We start from the raw sequence: 15272 nt of genomic DNA on the forward strand, positions 1-15272 counted from the left end.
CACTTCTTAGACCTTGACAGATCTTACAATGCCTGGATAGGTATTTTACCTATCAGCTAACCACATCATATGTTGTAGCAATCTGTCAGTTGATGACACAATCGATGACGTGGCACACAACCATTGGTTGATGCATGCAACTTCTAAGCAGTGGAACGCGACCACGTTCCCTGCTCAGACGCTGCATGCTTCAACAAATAGATGTATAATTTAACAATATGTTTATTATTGCCTTGGATTTAATTAGAACATATGGATTTAATTAGAACGTATGTTTGGATACTTAATTATTATGTTTTATAGTTTTTTGGGGGTGGAACTGCAATTTGTACCACTTCTGTAGAATCACCCATATATCTTCCCAGAAAGACAAAAAAACAACGACAACTGCGTAGTTGAGATCACTTGTGTTTTTATTTAGAGCCTTACAAAGTTAATTCTACACACATGGCTCTCTTTCTCAAGCAGATTATAAAAGCTCTATGATCACTGCTTGTCGAAGCGTGCGGTGGCAAATAACTCCATCTCCGTGACTCCAAACACTCAAGCAGCCAAATCCAGGGTAGTCTGTGTGTATCTTTGCATTTGTTGCAGCTAAAGAGAGAGGACTTATCCAGCACGGAAGAGTCAGAACCATCCAGTATGATATCTGCGGTCTTTTAAGTACAGCTTTTAAAGCCTCTCAAAAATAAAATTGCTTGAGCTCAGTCAGCCAGATGTCAAGGGTAGACAGGTGGCTACGGCTTCCATTTGTCCTTCTGGACCTTCTGATCTCAGACAGAGATTGAAACTAAAATGAAAACAAGTATGTGGTGAGTGAACTACGCAATATTTTCAAAGAGAGAAGAAAGCAATGGAGAGAAAAAAATGACTTTGGATTGGATATTTTACTGCATCATCTATTAAGTCTATGATGAGTGAGCCTGCTGAGGCCTCCCTGTCCCCAGTATGTGGGCCGGGACAGGTGGGGTCTGTTTGACTGTCTAAAAGGCTCCTGCTGGCAGCCTGGGGCTGTGGCTACGCTGGTTAGCCTCAACACCATTCTCCAGCAAGGACAGGGACTCCAGAGAGCGAGTGCTCTCCGTGTCTGGACAAATGTGGCGCAGCCCTGGGGGCGGGAAGTCCTCGCTCCCCTCCTGGCTCTCCCCGCTGGCTGCCGCTAAGGCCGCTGCCGCCGCACACTCCTCCTTAAACAGGCGGTCATGCTCCCGCTTGAGATCCTGGTAGCTCTTAGAGAACATGTGGAAGATGGAGGTGGCAGGGAAGGCCATGATGAGGATGCCACTCAGAATGCTGCTCAGCGCCACCACCTGGCCCGGGATGCTACGTGGCACCATGTCTCCGTAGCCCACCGTCGTCATGGAGATGATGGCCCACCAATAGGAGGCAGGGATACTGCTGAAGTCCTCGACTCCGGTCAGCTCACTCTCAGCCAGGTGGACCAGCGGGGAGAAGAGGGTGACAGCCACACACAGGAAGAGTAGCAGCAGGCCAAACTCTCTGGTGCTCCTCCTCACCGTTAGGCCCAGGGTCTGCAGGCCCAGAGAGTGACGGGCCAGCCTCATCACATACAGGATCCTTAGGGCCCTCAGGATCCTCAGCACCAGGCCTAGCTTGTCCAGGTAGCTGGTCCCTCCGGCCTTCTCATGGTCCATGGCCGGGTCATCTTCATCCACCACCAGGGACACGTAGTAGGGCAAGATGGCCATGGCGTCAATGACGTTGAGGGGCCCACGGATGAATTCCAGCTTGCTGCGAGCCTGGATGAAGCGCAGGATCCACTCCAGGGAGAACCAGGCCACACACACTGTCTCCACAATGAACATATTGCGACACTTCTGAGAACACTCGCCCTGAGAGAGAGAGAGAGAGAGAGAGAGAGAGAGAGAGAGAGAGAGAGAGAGAGAGAGAGAGAGAGAGAGAGAGAGAGAGAGAGAGAGAGAGAGAGAGAGAGAGAGAGAGAGAGAGAGAGAGAGAGAGAGAGAGAGAGAGAGAGAGAGAGAAACAATTTGGGGGGAAGGGGGGATGAGAGAGAGGAGAAGGGATGGAGAGGGAGAATCGGAAAAACCGAGAGAGGAGTAGGTAGACAGTGGTCAAGTGGAAGAAAGAGAGAAGGACACACAAGGGGAGGGACAGATATCAGTGGGTTAGATAACCATCTAGTAATTAATATATCAGCTCAATTCATTAGGCAGGATCAAAGATTAATTCGACACACTCGACAAACACAAAAGACAAACAAGCCAGAATTCCCTTTAACTGCCTTGAGAGGGGCAGGTAATTAAACACTCATAGGCCAGTAAAAATACTATTCCCAGCCAGCTACGCAGATCACAGACGCAGGCGCACGCACGCACGCACACACGCACACACACAAACACACACACTTTCCCTGTCTCATCCCTCACACAAACACCCTCTCATTTATCACCTCCCACCCCCACTTTCTCTTCTTCTCACACATCTCTCGCCCTAATTTCTCTCTCTCAAATCAATTTCAATTTAAGGGGGCTTTATTGGAGTGGGAAACATATGTTTACATTGCCAAAGCAAGTTTATTAGATAATAAACAAAAGTGAAATAAACCCAAAAAATTACAGTAAACATTACACTCACAAAAGTTCCAAAATACATTTAAAATGTCATATTATGTGCAAATATTTAAAGTACATTAGGGAAAATAAATAAACATAAATATGGGTTGTATTTACATTGGTGTTTGTTCTTCACTGGTTGCGATTTTCTTGTGGCAACAGGTCACAAATCTTGATGCTGTGATGGCACACTGTGGTATTTCACCCAATAGATATGGGAGTTAATCAAAATTGGGTTTGTTTTCGAATTCTTTGTGGGTCTGTGTAATCTGAGGGAAATATGTGTATCTAATTAAGTATTCTGCCTATGTGTACTCTCTGTTTAGGGCCAAATAGTGTTCTAGTTTGCTCTGTTTTTTTTGTAAATTGTTTACAATGTGTCAAGTAATTATCCTTTTGTTTTCTCATGATTTGGTTGGGTCTAATTGTGTTGCTGTCCTTTTTCAGGTAACCTTTATTTAACTAGGCAAGTCAGATAAGAACAAATTCTTATTTACAATGACGGCCTAGGAACAGTGGGTTAACTGCCTTGTTCAGGGGCAGAATGACAGATTTTTACCTTGTGAGCTTGGGGATTCAATCTAGCAACCTTTCGGTTACTGGCCCAACTCTCAAACCACTAAGCTACCTGCCGCCCATGCTTAAGCGTTACAGATTGTGCAATATACATTTAAAGGTAATTTCAGATTGAGCTGACATATGCAGCGTTTGCAGTAATTGCAGCCTCCGCTAACACGGGAACATTGCCTTTAAATTTCAATCACGTTGTGATATGGAGCTAAATAGGTCATATTGTATATTTGCATGTTTCCAATTCATGATGCTTTTCTGTTGTATGTGTGTTTGCCATTAATCCCCTGTCAAGTGTGTGTACCCCTTCTACGGGCCAATGGAGAATACAATTAAAAGGCATGCATGCTCCAAAGCCTACTAGGAGGGACTGGAATGGTGTAAAGTCAAGTGTAAAGTCAGTGTTATCTTCCTGTGTGTGTCTCCTGCCTTCCTTTTCAGGGCAGTGGTGGTAGAGTCAGGGCTGCTCTAACCTATGGCCTGCTGTAGGGTTATTGACCTCTGTGTTGAGAGGTTAGTCACTGTCCCTCCAGCTCTCACAGGCTATCATGCATCTGGCCACTGGAGGGGAGATTTGTCCTTCTCTCTGTAGGACTTTACCTTTCCTCCACTACAGAGATCTGGCAAATATTTCATACACTACAGGGATCTGGGAATCTTTCCTCCACTACAGAGATCTGGGAATCTTTCCTCCACTACAGAGATCTGGGAATCTTTCCTCCACTACAGGCATCTTGGAATCTTTCCTCCACTACAGGGATCTGGGAATCTTTCCTCCACTACAGGGATCTGGGAATCTTTCCTCCACTACAGGGATCTGGGAATCTTTCCTCCACTACAGGGATCTGGGAATATTTCCCCCACTACAGGGATCTGGGAATATTTCCTCCACTACAGGGATCTGGGAATATTTCCTCCACTACAGGGATCTGGGAATATTTCCTCCACTACAGGGATCTGGGAATATTTTCTGCACTACAGGGATCTGGGAATATTTTCTACACTACAGTGATCTGGGAATATTTCCTCTAGTACAGCGATCTGGGAATATTTTCTATACTACAGAGATCTGGGAATCTTTCCTTCAGTACAGCGATCTGGGAATATTTCCTCTAGTACAGGGATCTGGGAATATTTCCTCTAGTACAGGGATCTGGGAATATTTCCTTCACTACAGGGATCTGGGAATATTTCCTCTAGTACATGGATGTGGGAATATTTCCTTCACTACAGGGATCTGGGAATATTTCCTCTAGTACAGGGATCTGGGAATATTTCTTCACTAATGGAACTTTAACCTTTACTCTTCCTCTCCATTATTCAGTCCATCTACTGCTCATTTCTTAACCTTCTGGGACTTGTCTACCTTATAATGTCAAATCAAATCACATTTTGTTTGTCACGTTTAGCTAACAACAGGTGAAGACTAACAGTGAAATGCTTACTTATGGTCTCTTCCATAAGTAAGCATAAGTAAGAATAAATACACAATGAGTAATGATAACTTGGCTATATACAGTACACAGGGTACCAGTAGCAAGTCAACTTGTATGTATGATGTATGATGTAATTGAGGTAGATATGTACATATAGGTAGGGGTAAAATGATAAGGTATAGGTAGGGGTAAAGTGAGGCAACAGCGTTTGTGATGAGTCAAAAGTGTTAGTGCAAAGGGGGGTCAATGCAGATAGTCTCTGTAGCTATTTGATGAACTATTTAGCAGTCTTATGGCTTGGGGGGTACTTTTTGTACCAGACATGGTGCATCGGTACCACTTGCCATGCGGTAGAAAAGAGAACAGTCCATGATCTGGGTGGCTGGAGTCTTTGACAATTTCTAGGGCCTTCCTCTGACCCACTGGTATAGAAGTCCTGGGTGGCAGGTACAGTAGCTCGGCCCCAGTGATGTACCGGGCCGTATATATTACCCTCTGTAGCACCTTGCGGTTGGATGCCAAGCAGTTGCCATACCAAGCAGTGATGCAGCCAGTCAAGATGCTCTCAATGGTGCAGCTGTAGAACTTTTTGAGGATCTGATGACCTCTACCTCTATCCATTTAGAGAGCTGACCTGAGCTGAGAGGTAAATCTGCCTTACACTCTGGGACATTGAGCACATTAAGGCAGAGTGCCACTCTCCCACTCATCTGCATAATGGTTCATTTCTCACAGCTAATGCACTCCCTCTGACCTTATCTTACTGACTCGTTCTGTACCAAATGTTAATGACGTTTCATTTCAACAGCAGCAGTCAATTCAACCCGGCTGCTGCCAAAGTGCCTCTGACTGGAAAACACATCATCATGATCAGTATTGAAAAATTCCAAAGTCGGAATGTGACAAGTATAGTGACGGAATAGAATAATTGAAAATAGTAAATGAGAGTAACATACTTTACAACCAACAGCTGCAACTGAATAATATGCCTGCCATGTACAACAGCTACCTACCCTCAGAAAGGGTTAGCAACATTCTCAGAGATGCTTCTAACAGAATAGCAGTGGAGTTATCACTCAATGGCACCCCAATTACTAGAGTGAAATTGGTATACTCTTTTGCAAGGCTTTGGTTCAAAACCTAAACAATTATTAAGCTGAATAATTCAAATCAGCTGCCATTCAGGAAAACCACTTTTGAAACATCTGACAGTAAGAGAGAGGGAGAGAATTCTGACCATGTACAATGCATGTTTTTAAGCCATTAATGAAGGGATACTTCGGGATATTGGTCATGAAGCCCTTTATCTACTTCGCCAAAGTCAGATGAACTCATGGATACAATTTGTATGTCTCTGCATCAAGTATGAAGGAAGTTAGAGGTCGTTTTGAGTGCCAATGATAAATTGTGTTAGCGCAATGACTAGAAGTCTATGGAATCAACTAGCATGCTAGCAGTTACCATAGACATCCAGTCATTGCGCTAAAGCTAGCTAGCAATTGCACTAAAGCTAGTTAGCTTCAAACTGCACGCAGAGACATTAAAATGTTATCCACAAGTTAACTCTGAGGAAGTGGATACAGGTCTTCATTGCCAAATCCTGAGGTTTCCCGTTAAGCAAAAGAAAGATGATGAATTAAATCCTTTGTTTACATGGCTATAGAGTCTACGGCTTGACCTTTTCAAAAATGTTGCTGTATTACAGAATTTATTTTAAATGGATTAAATTGAGATTGTATCACTGATTTACACACAATACCCAATAATGGAAAAGTGGAATTATATTTTTAGAAATGTTTACAAATTAATAAAAAATTACAAGATGAAATGTCTTGGGTCAATAAGTATTCAACCCATTTGTTATGGCAAGCCTAAATGAGTTCAGGAGTAAAAATGTGCTTAACCAGTCAGAAAATAAGTTACATGGACTGAGGGGTTTGCAAAGAATGGTTTACAAAGTAGGCAAGTGGTTCGCAAAAGCAGACATTGAATATCCCTTTGAGCATGTCGCAGTTATTAGTGTTATTAATTACACTTTGGATCATGTAGGCTGTCATTGTAAATTATTATATGTTTTCAACTGACCTAAATAAAAGTTAAATCAAATAAAAAAAATGTATCAATACACCCAGTCACTACAAAGATACAGGCACCCCTTCTAACTCAGTTGCCGGAGAGAAAGGAAACCCCTCAGGGATTTCACCATGAACCCAATGGTGATTTTAAAACAGTTACAGAGTTTCATGTCTGTGATAGGAGATAACTGACGATGGATCAACAACATTGTAGTTACTCCACAATACTAACAAAATATTCCAAAATATGCATCCTGCTTGCAAAAAGGCACTAAATTAATACTGCAAAAAATTTTTGCAAAGAAATAGCTTTTTGTCCTGAATACAAAGCGTTATGTTTGGGGCATCACTGAGTACACATCACTGAGTACCACATATTTTCAAGCATGGTCCTTGCCCTAGTCAGGATAAAAAGAAACGGAATAGCCAAGCATAGACAAATTCACCTTTCAGCAGGAAAATAACCTAAAACACAAGGACAAATATACACTGGAGTTGCTTACTAAGATGACATTGATTGTTCCTGGGTAGTCTAGTTACAGCTTGAACATCTATGGCAAGACTTGAAAATGGTTGTCTAGCAATGATCAATCAACTAACTTGACAGAGATGGAATAATGTTTTAAAGAATAATGTGCAAATATCGTACAATCCAGGTGTGCACAGCTTTTAGAGACTTACTCAGAAAGACTCACAGCTGTAATCACTGCCAAAGGGGATTCTAAAATGTACAGTATTGACTCAGGGGGTTCAATACTTATCTTATTAAGATATATTAGTGTTTTACTTTCCATTAGTTTTCCATTTAATTGTAGAATTGATCTTCCACTTTGACATTTTGTGTGCCGGTAGATCGTAGACAATTTTTTAAAATCAAATACATTTTAATTGACTTTGTAACACAACAATGTTGAAAAAGTCAAGGGGTGAGAATACTTTCTGAAGACACTGCTTTAGGGCTCTCTATTCAATCTGTATCGCTGAAGTTCAGATTGAATAAAACCCCTAGTGTTTATAGTCTCTTGTACATGCCTTAGCTGATTCAGTTCTAGGTGCTGAGATTAGTGTCTCTAGCAGTGTGAAACTATGCACATTTCTCTGTGAAAGACCAACTCTTCACATAAGAGGCAATAACAATAGAGCTCTAAAAACAGTCAGGTGTTCTTTTCACAGTCAAGACTCCCACAGACTCATTACCCTGGAAAAGAGAAGCTTAAGTACGACTGTAAGAGTGAAAACTCCTTTTGTGGTATTGATCTTGTAATTGCCCGTGTAGCAGATTTACTGTATGGTTTTGTCCCTCTCGCACTGTCACTTGTCTTCAGGTACTTCAGACGTGCTGCAGCTCTAACAAGGATATGGATCCGGATGAACTCCCTTACCATCAAATCAAATTAAATTGAATTGGTCACACACATATTTATCAGATGTTATTCTGGGTGTAGCGAAATGCTTGTGTTCCTAGCCCAAATAGTGCATTAGTATCTAGCAGTTCACAACAATAAACACTAATCTAAAAGTAAAATAATGGAACTAAGAAATAAATATTAGATTGAGTAATGTCGGAGTGGCATTGACTAAAATTCAGTAGAATAGAATACACTATATACATATTAGATGAGTAAACCAGTATGTACACATTATATAAACATTATTCAAGTGGCTATTGTTCCATTATTATAGTGACCAGTGATTCCAAGTTTATGTACAGTATATAGGGCAGGAGCAAAATGTTGTTTAGTTTGCTGTTATAACTGTATGTGTCTATGGCTGCGTACATATGTAACCGATGTAAAAGGGCTAGCTAGTTTACGGGGTGCGCGCTAATAGCGTTTCAATCGGTGACGTCACACGCTCTGAGACCTTGAAGTAGTTGTTCCCCTTGCCCTGCAAGGGCCGTGGCTTTTGTGGCGTGATGGGTAACGATGCTTCATGGGTATCAGTTGTTGATGTGTGCAGAGGGTCCCTGGTTCGAGCCCAGGTAGGGGCGAGAAGAGGGACAGAAGCAATACTGTTACACCTACAGTATGTAAATGTGAGTTCATTATGTGGATAGATTGTCAAAGAGTGTGTTTGGGCGAGTGTGTGTGTGCGGGTGCGTTCGTGCATTTATTTCTGTGTGCGTTTCTATGCAGAGAGACACTGAGGAACAAGAGGAAGCTCCTCTTATTGAAGTTAGACTGCAATATAAATAAGTGAAGCCAGTAAAAAGGGGCAGCAGCACAGAGGATAGATCACAAACCAGGGGCAGCTGCTAAGTCTTAGAAGGTCTGTAAACTTGGCTTTTGCCTCTACTGTCTTTCACTAGCCTCCATCTTTCTGCCTCTGCAACTTTGCCTCTTCCTTTCCCGCCTAACTATATCTTTCTCTCATTCTTTCTCCCTGTCTCTCTTTACATTCCTTCTCATAGGGGGCGGCAGGGTTAGGGTTAGGGTTAAGGTTGCAAGTTCAAACCCCCGAGCTGACATGGTACAAATCTGTCGTTCTGCCCCTGAACAGGCAGTTAACCCACTGTTCCTAGGCCGTCATTGAAAATAAGAATTTGTTCATAACTGACTTGCCTAGTTAAATAAAGGTAAATATATATATATATACTGTATATATCAGCAGTGAGCTGCCAGGCTCATCATCATGCTGGATCATCTCTATAACTACCCCACTCTTCAGCTGCCTCTGTTACAGCAAAGGACATGTTTTTGAGAGGAGAGGGAGAAAACCAGAAAGATTCAGCTCAAAACTATATTCAGTTCATCCATCATGTTTACCTTCAACAGGACCTTCATCATACTGTGCACCAATGGACACATATTTCACTGTGACCTTGTGCTCACTTTTCAAGCTCTGAAGCACAAAGGGGAGTGGGGGTTTGGATGCCCAAATGTCTCATCATGTCCCCACTCGTCTGTTCACTTCCTGGGGTAGCATAACACCCAGGGAAAACTACAGCCAGACGCCAAACTGTTACATGACCACTTGTGCTTAGACTCAGATTCAAACATAACTCACACACTGGGACACACACACTGGGACACACACACTGGGACACACACACTGGGACACACACACACACACACACACACACACACACACACACACACACACACACACACACACACACACACACACACACACACACACACACACACACACACACACACACACACACACACACACACACACACACACACACACACACACAAATCTTTAATCTTTATAATCCAGTCTTGACGCAGGGTACACTAGATGAGGCAGACAAACACACTAATGCCTCTACTTTCCTGACACTGTAGTGTAGACTTTGAGGTGCCAGCTACATATGGGTGGCGTTAACTTGGAGCGGAGCTTATAGTAACCCAGCCTAACAGGCATTTATCTCAATATCTCTGGTTGGGCAGGCTGGCTCCCACAGGAGAGAACAGCTTTCCCACTAACAGCCCTTTGTGTCTTAATGGAGGAGAAAAATGGTGCGCTCAGGGTGAGAAGTGGGATGAGTGGATGGATAAAGATGAGATGATATGGAAAGCATGTGGTCCCGTCACACATCATAACTCTTTATTAATGCCATGGCATGCAGGAGTAGCAACAGCAGTAGCAACAGGAGTAGCAACAGCAGTAGCAACAGCAGTAGCAGGCGCCTTATCTGACTGAACCATCTGTTCTCTTTTTTTATGTACCTTAAATAGAAACACATTTCAAGAAGGGAGTTATGTCTTTTAACACAAAAAACAAACACTCATCGGTTCAACAGGCACATAGATTTTTTTCTTCAACACACGCACACAGACACACACTTACACATACTCGTGCATACTCTCTGTCCCCACTGGGGCATTGGGGCGCCCTGATCGCAGAGAGATGAGGCACTTGGTTGCGGTCTAGCTCCCGGCAGAATGGGATTCTGATGTGCTGCTCTGGTTAGCTGGGGACAGCAGCATTGCAGCGGGCTTCCTGAATGCTGTTGACTATGGTCCGGGGGAGAGATGGAGACACATGGGGAACAACTCTCTCACAGTCTCCCCTACAGGTCTCACGGAGCACAGAGGAACAACACCTGGCTGGGCCGGGCTTGGGCGTCCACATGACCAGCGAAGCCTTCAAACCACAGTACATCCACTATTAATTCTACTGTAGTATCCATCTGTGTATGACAGCTTGTCTGCAGAAATATGTGATGTGCTGTATATTAACAGATTAAAGTAAACTCATACTGCTTTTATGCGTTATCTAAACGCAACTTGACAACCATACAGCACATTAACACACTGAGTGTATGACCAGATAGGCAGTAATATCCATAATAGTCCTTCCTTATAGAAATAAGTCATCCCACAACTTCAGCTCTGTCTCTCTCCACAGTACCTCATTCCTCCACGCCTCTATGACACTTCACAGCTCTATAGAGAGCTAAATCCCCTGTTCCATCTCCATCTCAGCTCTTAAGCTCAGACATGCAGACACTGAGCAGGCCTGAGTGCCTTGGTATGTATGTGTGGTGTGGTGTGGTGTGTGTGTGTGTGTGTGCTTGCGTGCGTGTGCGACTCATAAGAGAGACTCATAAACACCTCTGTAGAAGCGAGGTATATTGGGTCAGCCACAGATATGTTTACTTTATCCTGTCTCAGCAGCCCCATCCACCAGTCTAGTCTGCTTGACTTCCACATCCCAGCCCGGCACAGAAAGTTAAGATGGAGACTTGTTTATATCCCATTTGATATAGAGGAAAGCACAAAGAGCGATACAAATTTAGAAAACATAAAAAATCTTTAATTCACTGATGTTGTTACATGTGAAATGAGGCTGTTGATTAATGATACTGTTTGTTTCAGTGAGTATGTCTACGTTCGGAGAATGAAAAATGAGAGAATGGGATGTGGACAAAGAAACGAGCATAAGCGCTTCAAAAGCACAGGTCGAAACCGGACACAAATAATGCATAGGGACTGCCGTTCAAAGTTTGCTGACTGTCCTGAAAAACCACAGCAAACTCAAGTAAATATATAGGACACACACATGCGCACACACACACACTCACAAAAGTAATATATGGGCTTGTTATCACCTGTCCATCACCCGCCATGTGTATGGGATCCCTACGTTTAGATTAATCACCAGAAAGGCATGGGGCTGAAGAGTTTTATATGTAGAAATCAAATGACTGAAGCAAAACAGAAACTAGCTCAGTTTAGGAATTTTAAGATAAGGGCTACAACATGTAGTCCTAAACCAAAGTCCTACGGTCTCCAACTCTATAAATAACCTGACCCTTCTGGTTTCTCTCAATGAGTCTTCTTCACTGGTCAAGTGTGAGTGGCTAGCTCCATCACTGGGACAGAGCAAAGATGGTGTGGAGGAGGATGGAAAAAATGTTTCTATAATTTTCTTCAGGAAGTGTGAATATCCACCATGAACAGTGGTAACACTGGAGGAATGAGAGAGTAGGAGAGAACAGGAAAGAGCAGATGAGAGCAGGAGAGACTCAACCTAAGGCGAACACACTCTCATGTCTCTTCCTAGATTACTAACCACATCTACTGTACGTATCACTCTTCTATGTTTCTATATAACCAGTCTCTGCTGGGCTAGTACCCTAACACCACCCTGTCTGAGCATGTAAAAAGCTTCTAACGCTTAATAAATGGGTTATAACACCACCCTGTCTGATCATGAAAATAGCTCCAAACACTTAATAAATGGGTTATAACCCCACCCTGTCTGATCATGAAAATAGCTCCGAACACTTAATAAATGGGTTATAACAGCACCCTGTCTGATCATGAAAATAGCTCCTAACACTTAATAAATTGGTTATAACACCATCCCTGTCTCTCACACTCAAGTCTATTACTTAATCAGATGGTGACTGTGAGAGTGCTCTAAATGCAGGTGATAGTAGGCTGTTTCTGAGTAGAGACAGTCTTTAACATCAGCTCTGCAGGAAGGGAGAGATGCAGGGCTGGTTTACACTGGCCTCCTGATTAATGCTCTGGGAGCAATGCTGCCCTGAGAGGGAGGCTATTAAACAGCACATAGAATCCACTCAAATATACTGCAAAAAAATCTAATAAGAACATAAAACCACCATTCAATTACTCCCCCAGTCTGAGTCTCTGAATTTAACGAGGAGCATATTTGAAAAACTTTTCTTGGCGCCGCAGGGCAGCACAGTTAGAAGACATGAATCAGAGAGAAATATTGTACTGTACACACGCTGTGTTGCAAAAAAAAATGTTTTCCTCTGCAATGTCTGAAAACCCCATCTTCTGACAGAATAAACAACGTGTTTGAGAAAAGGCCAATAGCTGTCTGACATAGGAAAGAAGATGTAAATAGCTTGTTATGATAATTCAAAAACAATTCCAACATAATCTGACAGTGTGGGAGTGAATCAACATTTATGTTGTGGAGGTCAGAGTATGGTAAAGAATTCTTGCCCTGTGGGTGTTGTTAGGGTTTAGCTTGTTTATTTATCTGCTGTGGCCTAGCTCGTGGTTTACACAGCCACACTCTTACTCTCTTTACTCTCACTAAGTTTATACACTACGCATTTGTATTTCATAACTACATCAGGGATTGCTCGCCTTTTCCTTAGTCTTACTATATTGCCTGAGGTGCCAACAGAGCTAAATGAAATGATATGTTGGAACATACTCTCTAAGAGAAACTGTAGTGATTTACTAACAGCAAAAAGCTATTCTGAATTGTATGCCTCCAAACCATTTACTGTACATATAGTTAATGTACATGTAGTTACTGTGCATATAGTTACTGTGCAAATACTTCATGTACATGTAGTTACTGTACATATAGTTCCTGAACATATAGTTCATGTACATATAGTTCCTGAACATATAGTTCCTGTATATATGTAACAGTATAGCTTCCGTCCCTCTCCTCACCCCTACCTGGGCTTGAACCAGGGACCCTCTGCACACAGACAACAGCCACCCTCGAAGCATCGTTACTCATCACTCCACAAAAGCCACTGCCCTTGCAGAGCAAGGGGAACAACTACTTCTAGGTCTCAGAGCGAGTGACGTCACCGACTGAAACACTATTAGCGCGCACCACCGCTAACTAGCTAGCCATTTCACATCGGCCACACATATACAGTGCCTTCAGAAAGTATTCACACCCCTTTACTTTTTTCACATTTTGTTGTGTTACAGCCTGAATTAAACATTTAATAAATTGAGATTGTGTGTCACTGATCTACACACAATACCCCATAATGTCAAAGTGGAATTCTGTTTTTAGAATTGTAAAAACTGAAATGTCTTGAGTCAATATGTATTCAACCCCTCTGACATGGCAAGCCTAAACAAGTTCAGGAGTAAAAATGTGCAGTTAGAGGTCGTTTTGAGCGGCAATGATAAATTGCGATAGCGCAATGACTGGAAGTCATTAGCTAACACAACATTGGAACACAGGAGTGATGTTTGCTGATAATGGCCTCTGTACGTCTATGTAGATATTCCATAAAAAAATTATTCCATTTACAGCTACAATAGTAATTTGCAACATTAACAATGTCTACACAGTATTTCTGATCAATTTGATGTTATTTTAACGAAGAAAAAACATTTCTAAGTGACCCCAAACTTTTGACGGTGGTGTATATAAACTGACAGTGGTTTTTGATTCATCCTGAAAGTTGTCATCTTCAAGTTCGATTAATTCAATATTGGAACGTGGAAAGGAAGTGTTCAATATTCCTGTAAATCTACCCTAGTTCTCACTAACCCTTGAACTGTATGACAACAACTGTCCAGTTGTCATGAACCACACGCCAGGCTCCAGGTTTATTTAACCTGCTAAGTGTGGTCTGAGTTCTATAACGATTCAAATAGGGTACGTGTCCCTAATTATTTCACAATGTTAGCCTAATAAGATCCACTAATGCTAACGACCCTCAGGAACAACTTACATGGCGTGACAGAGGAAAGAAAGGTAAACGGAATGGAATGGAAAGATGCTAAATGTAAGCTACAAATGTAAGAAAAACAACACTAAAGTGACAGTTCTAAATGTATGTGGGTATTACTCACGAAGGCTCCCGATAGTATAGCTAATATTTAACATGATACAAATTGTAAAACAAAAAAGAGAAAAGCCCTGGCATTGGCTATAATTAAAACATTCTAAAGCGCATACATCAACTCGGCAGGTTCAGTCCTCGGCAGGTTCAGTGCTCGGCAGGTTCAGTCCTATAGAAGCCTATAGCTACGGTGTCCAAATTTCATCCACGTAAATGATGAGGACACAATTAAAATCCGGAATAATGGCACAGCTATATGTATCCTATTTCCCTATGGAAAAGGGCAGCAATACATGTCATGTTGATACAATATTTTCAGTTTGGCTCATTTCACATTCTTCTCCAGGGATCATAAGTAAAAAAGAATCTAAAACAAATGCTATGTGTATTTACAATCCCAATCTCCCAAAGGATTACTCATTTACCTAGCTCTTATAAATAGCTCTCATCCATTTATTAATGGATGGAGAATGCTGTTATTTCTATCGGGAAAAAGAAAAATGCTTTTTCCACTTGGAACCGGCAGACTTGCTTAACCTTATTCATGGTTTCCTTGCACGTA

The 15272-nt window shown here is 42.2% G+C and overlaps 1 protein-coding gene across 1 annotated transcript in view; it reads right to left on the reverse strand.

Moving 5' to 3' along the window:
* Nucleotides 1-345: 345 nt before the first annotated feature.
* The window catches only part of LOC110520008 (potassium voltage-gated channel subfamily G member 4), a 29479-nt gene continuing 14552 nt past the window's right edge, over nucleotides 346-15272 (reverse strand). The window contains exon 3 of the mRNA XM_021596965.2: nucleotides 346-1853. Coding sequence (XP_021452640.1) covers nucleotides 984-1853 — 870 coding nt within the window. The 3' untranslated portion in view covers nucleotides 346-983. The remainder of the gene's footprint in view (nucleotides 1854-15272) is intronic.

Source organism: Oncorhynchus mykiss, chromosome 1 (genome assembly GCF_013265735.2).
Source record: "Oncorhynchus mykiss isolate Arlee chromosome 1, USDA_OmykA_1.1, whole genome shotgun sequence".
Lineage (NCBI taxonomy): Eukaryota > Metazoa > Chordata > Actinopteri > Salmoniformes > Salmonidae > Oncorhynchus > Oncorhynchus mykiss.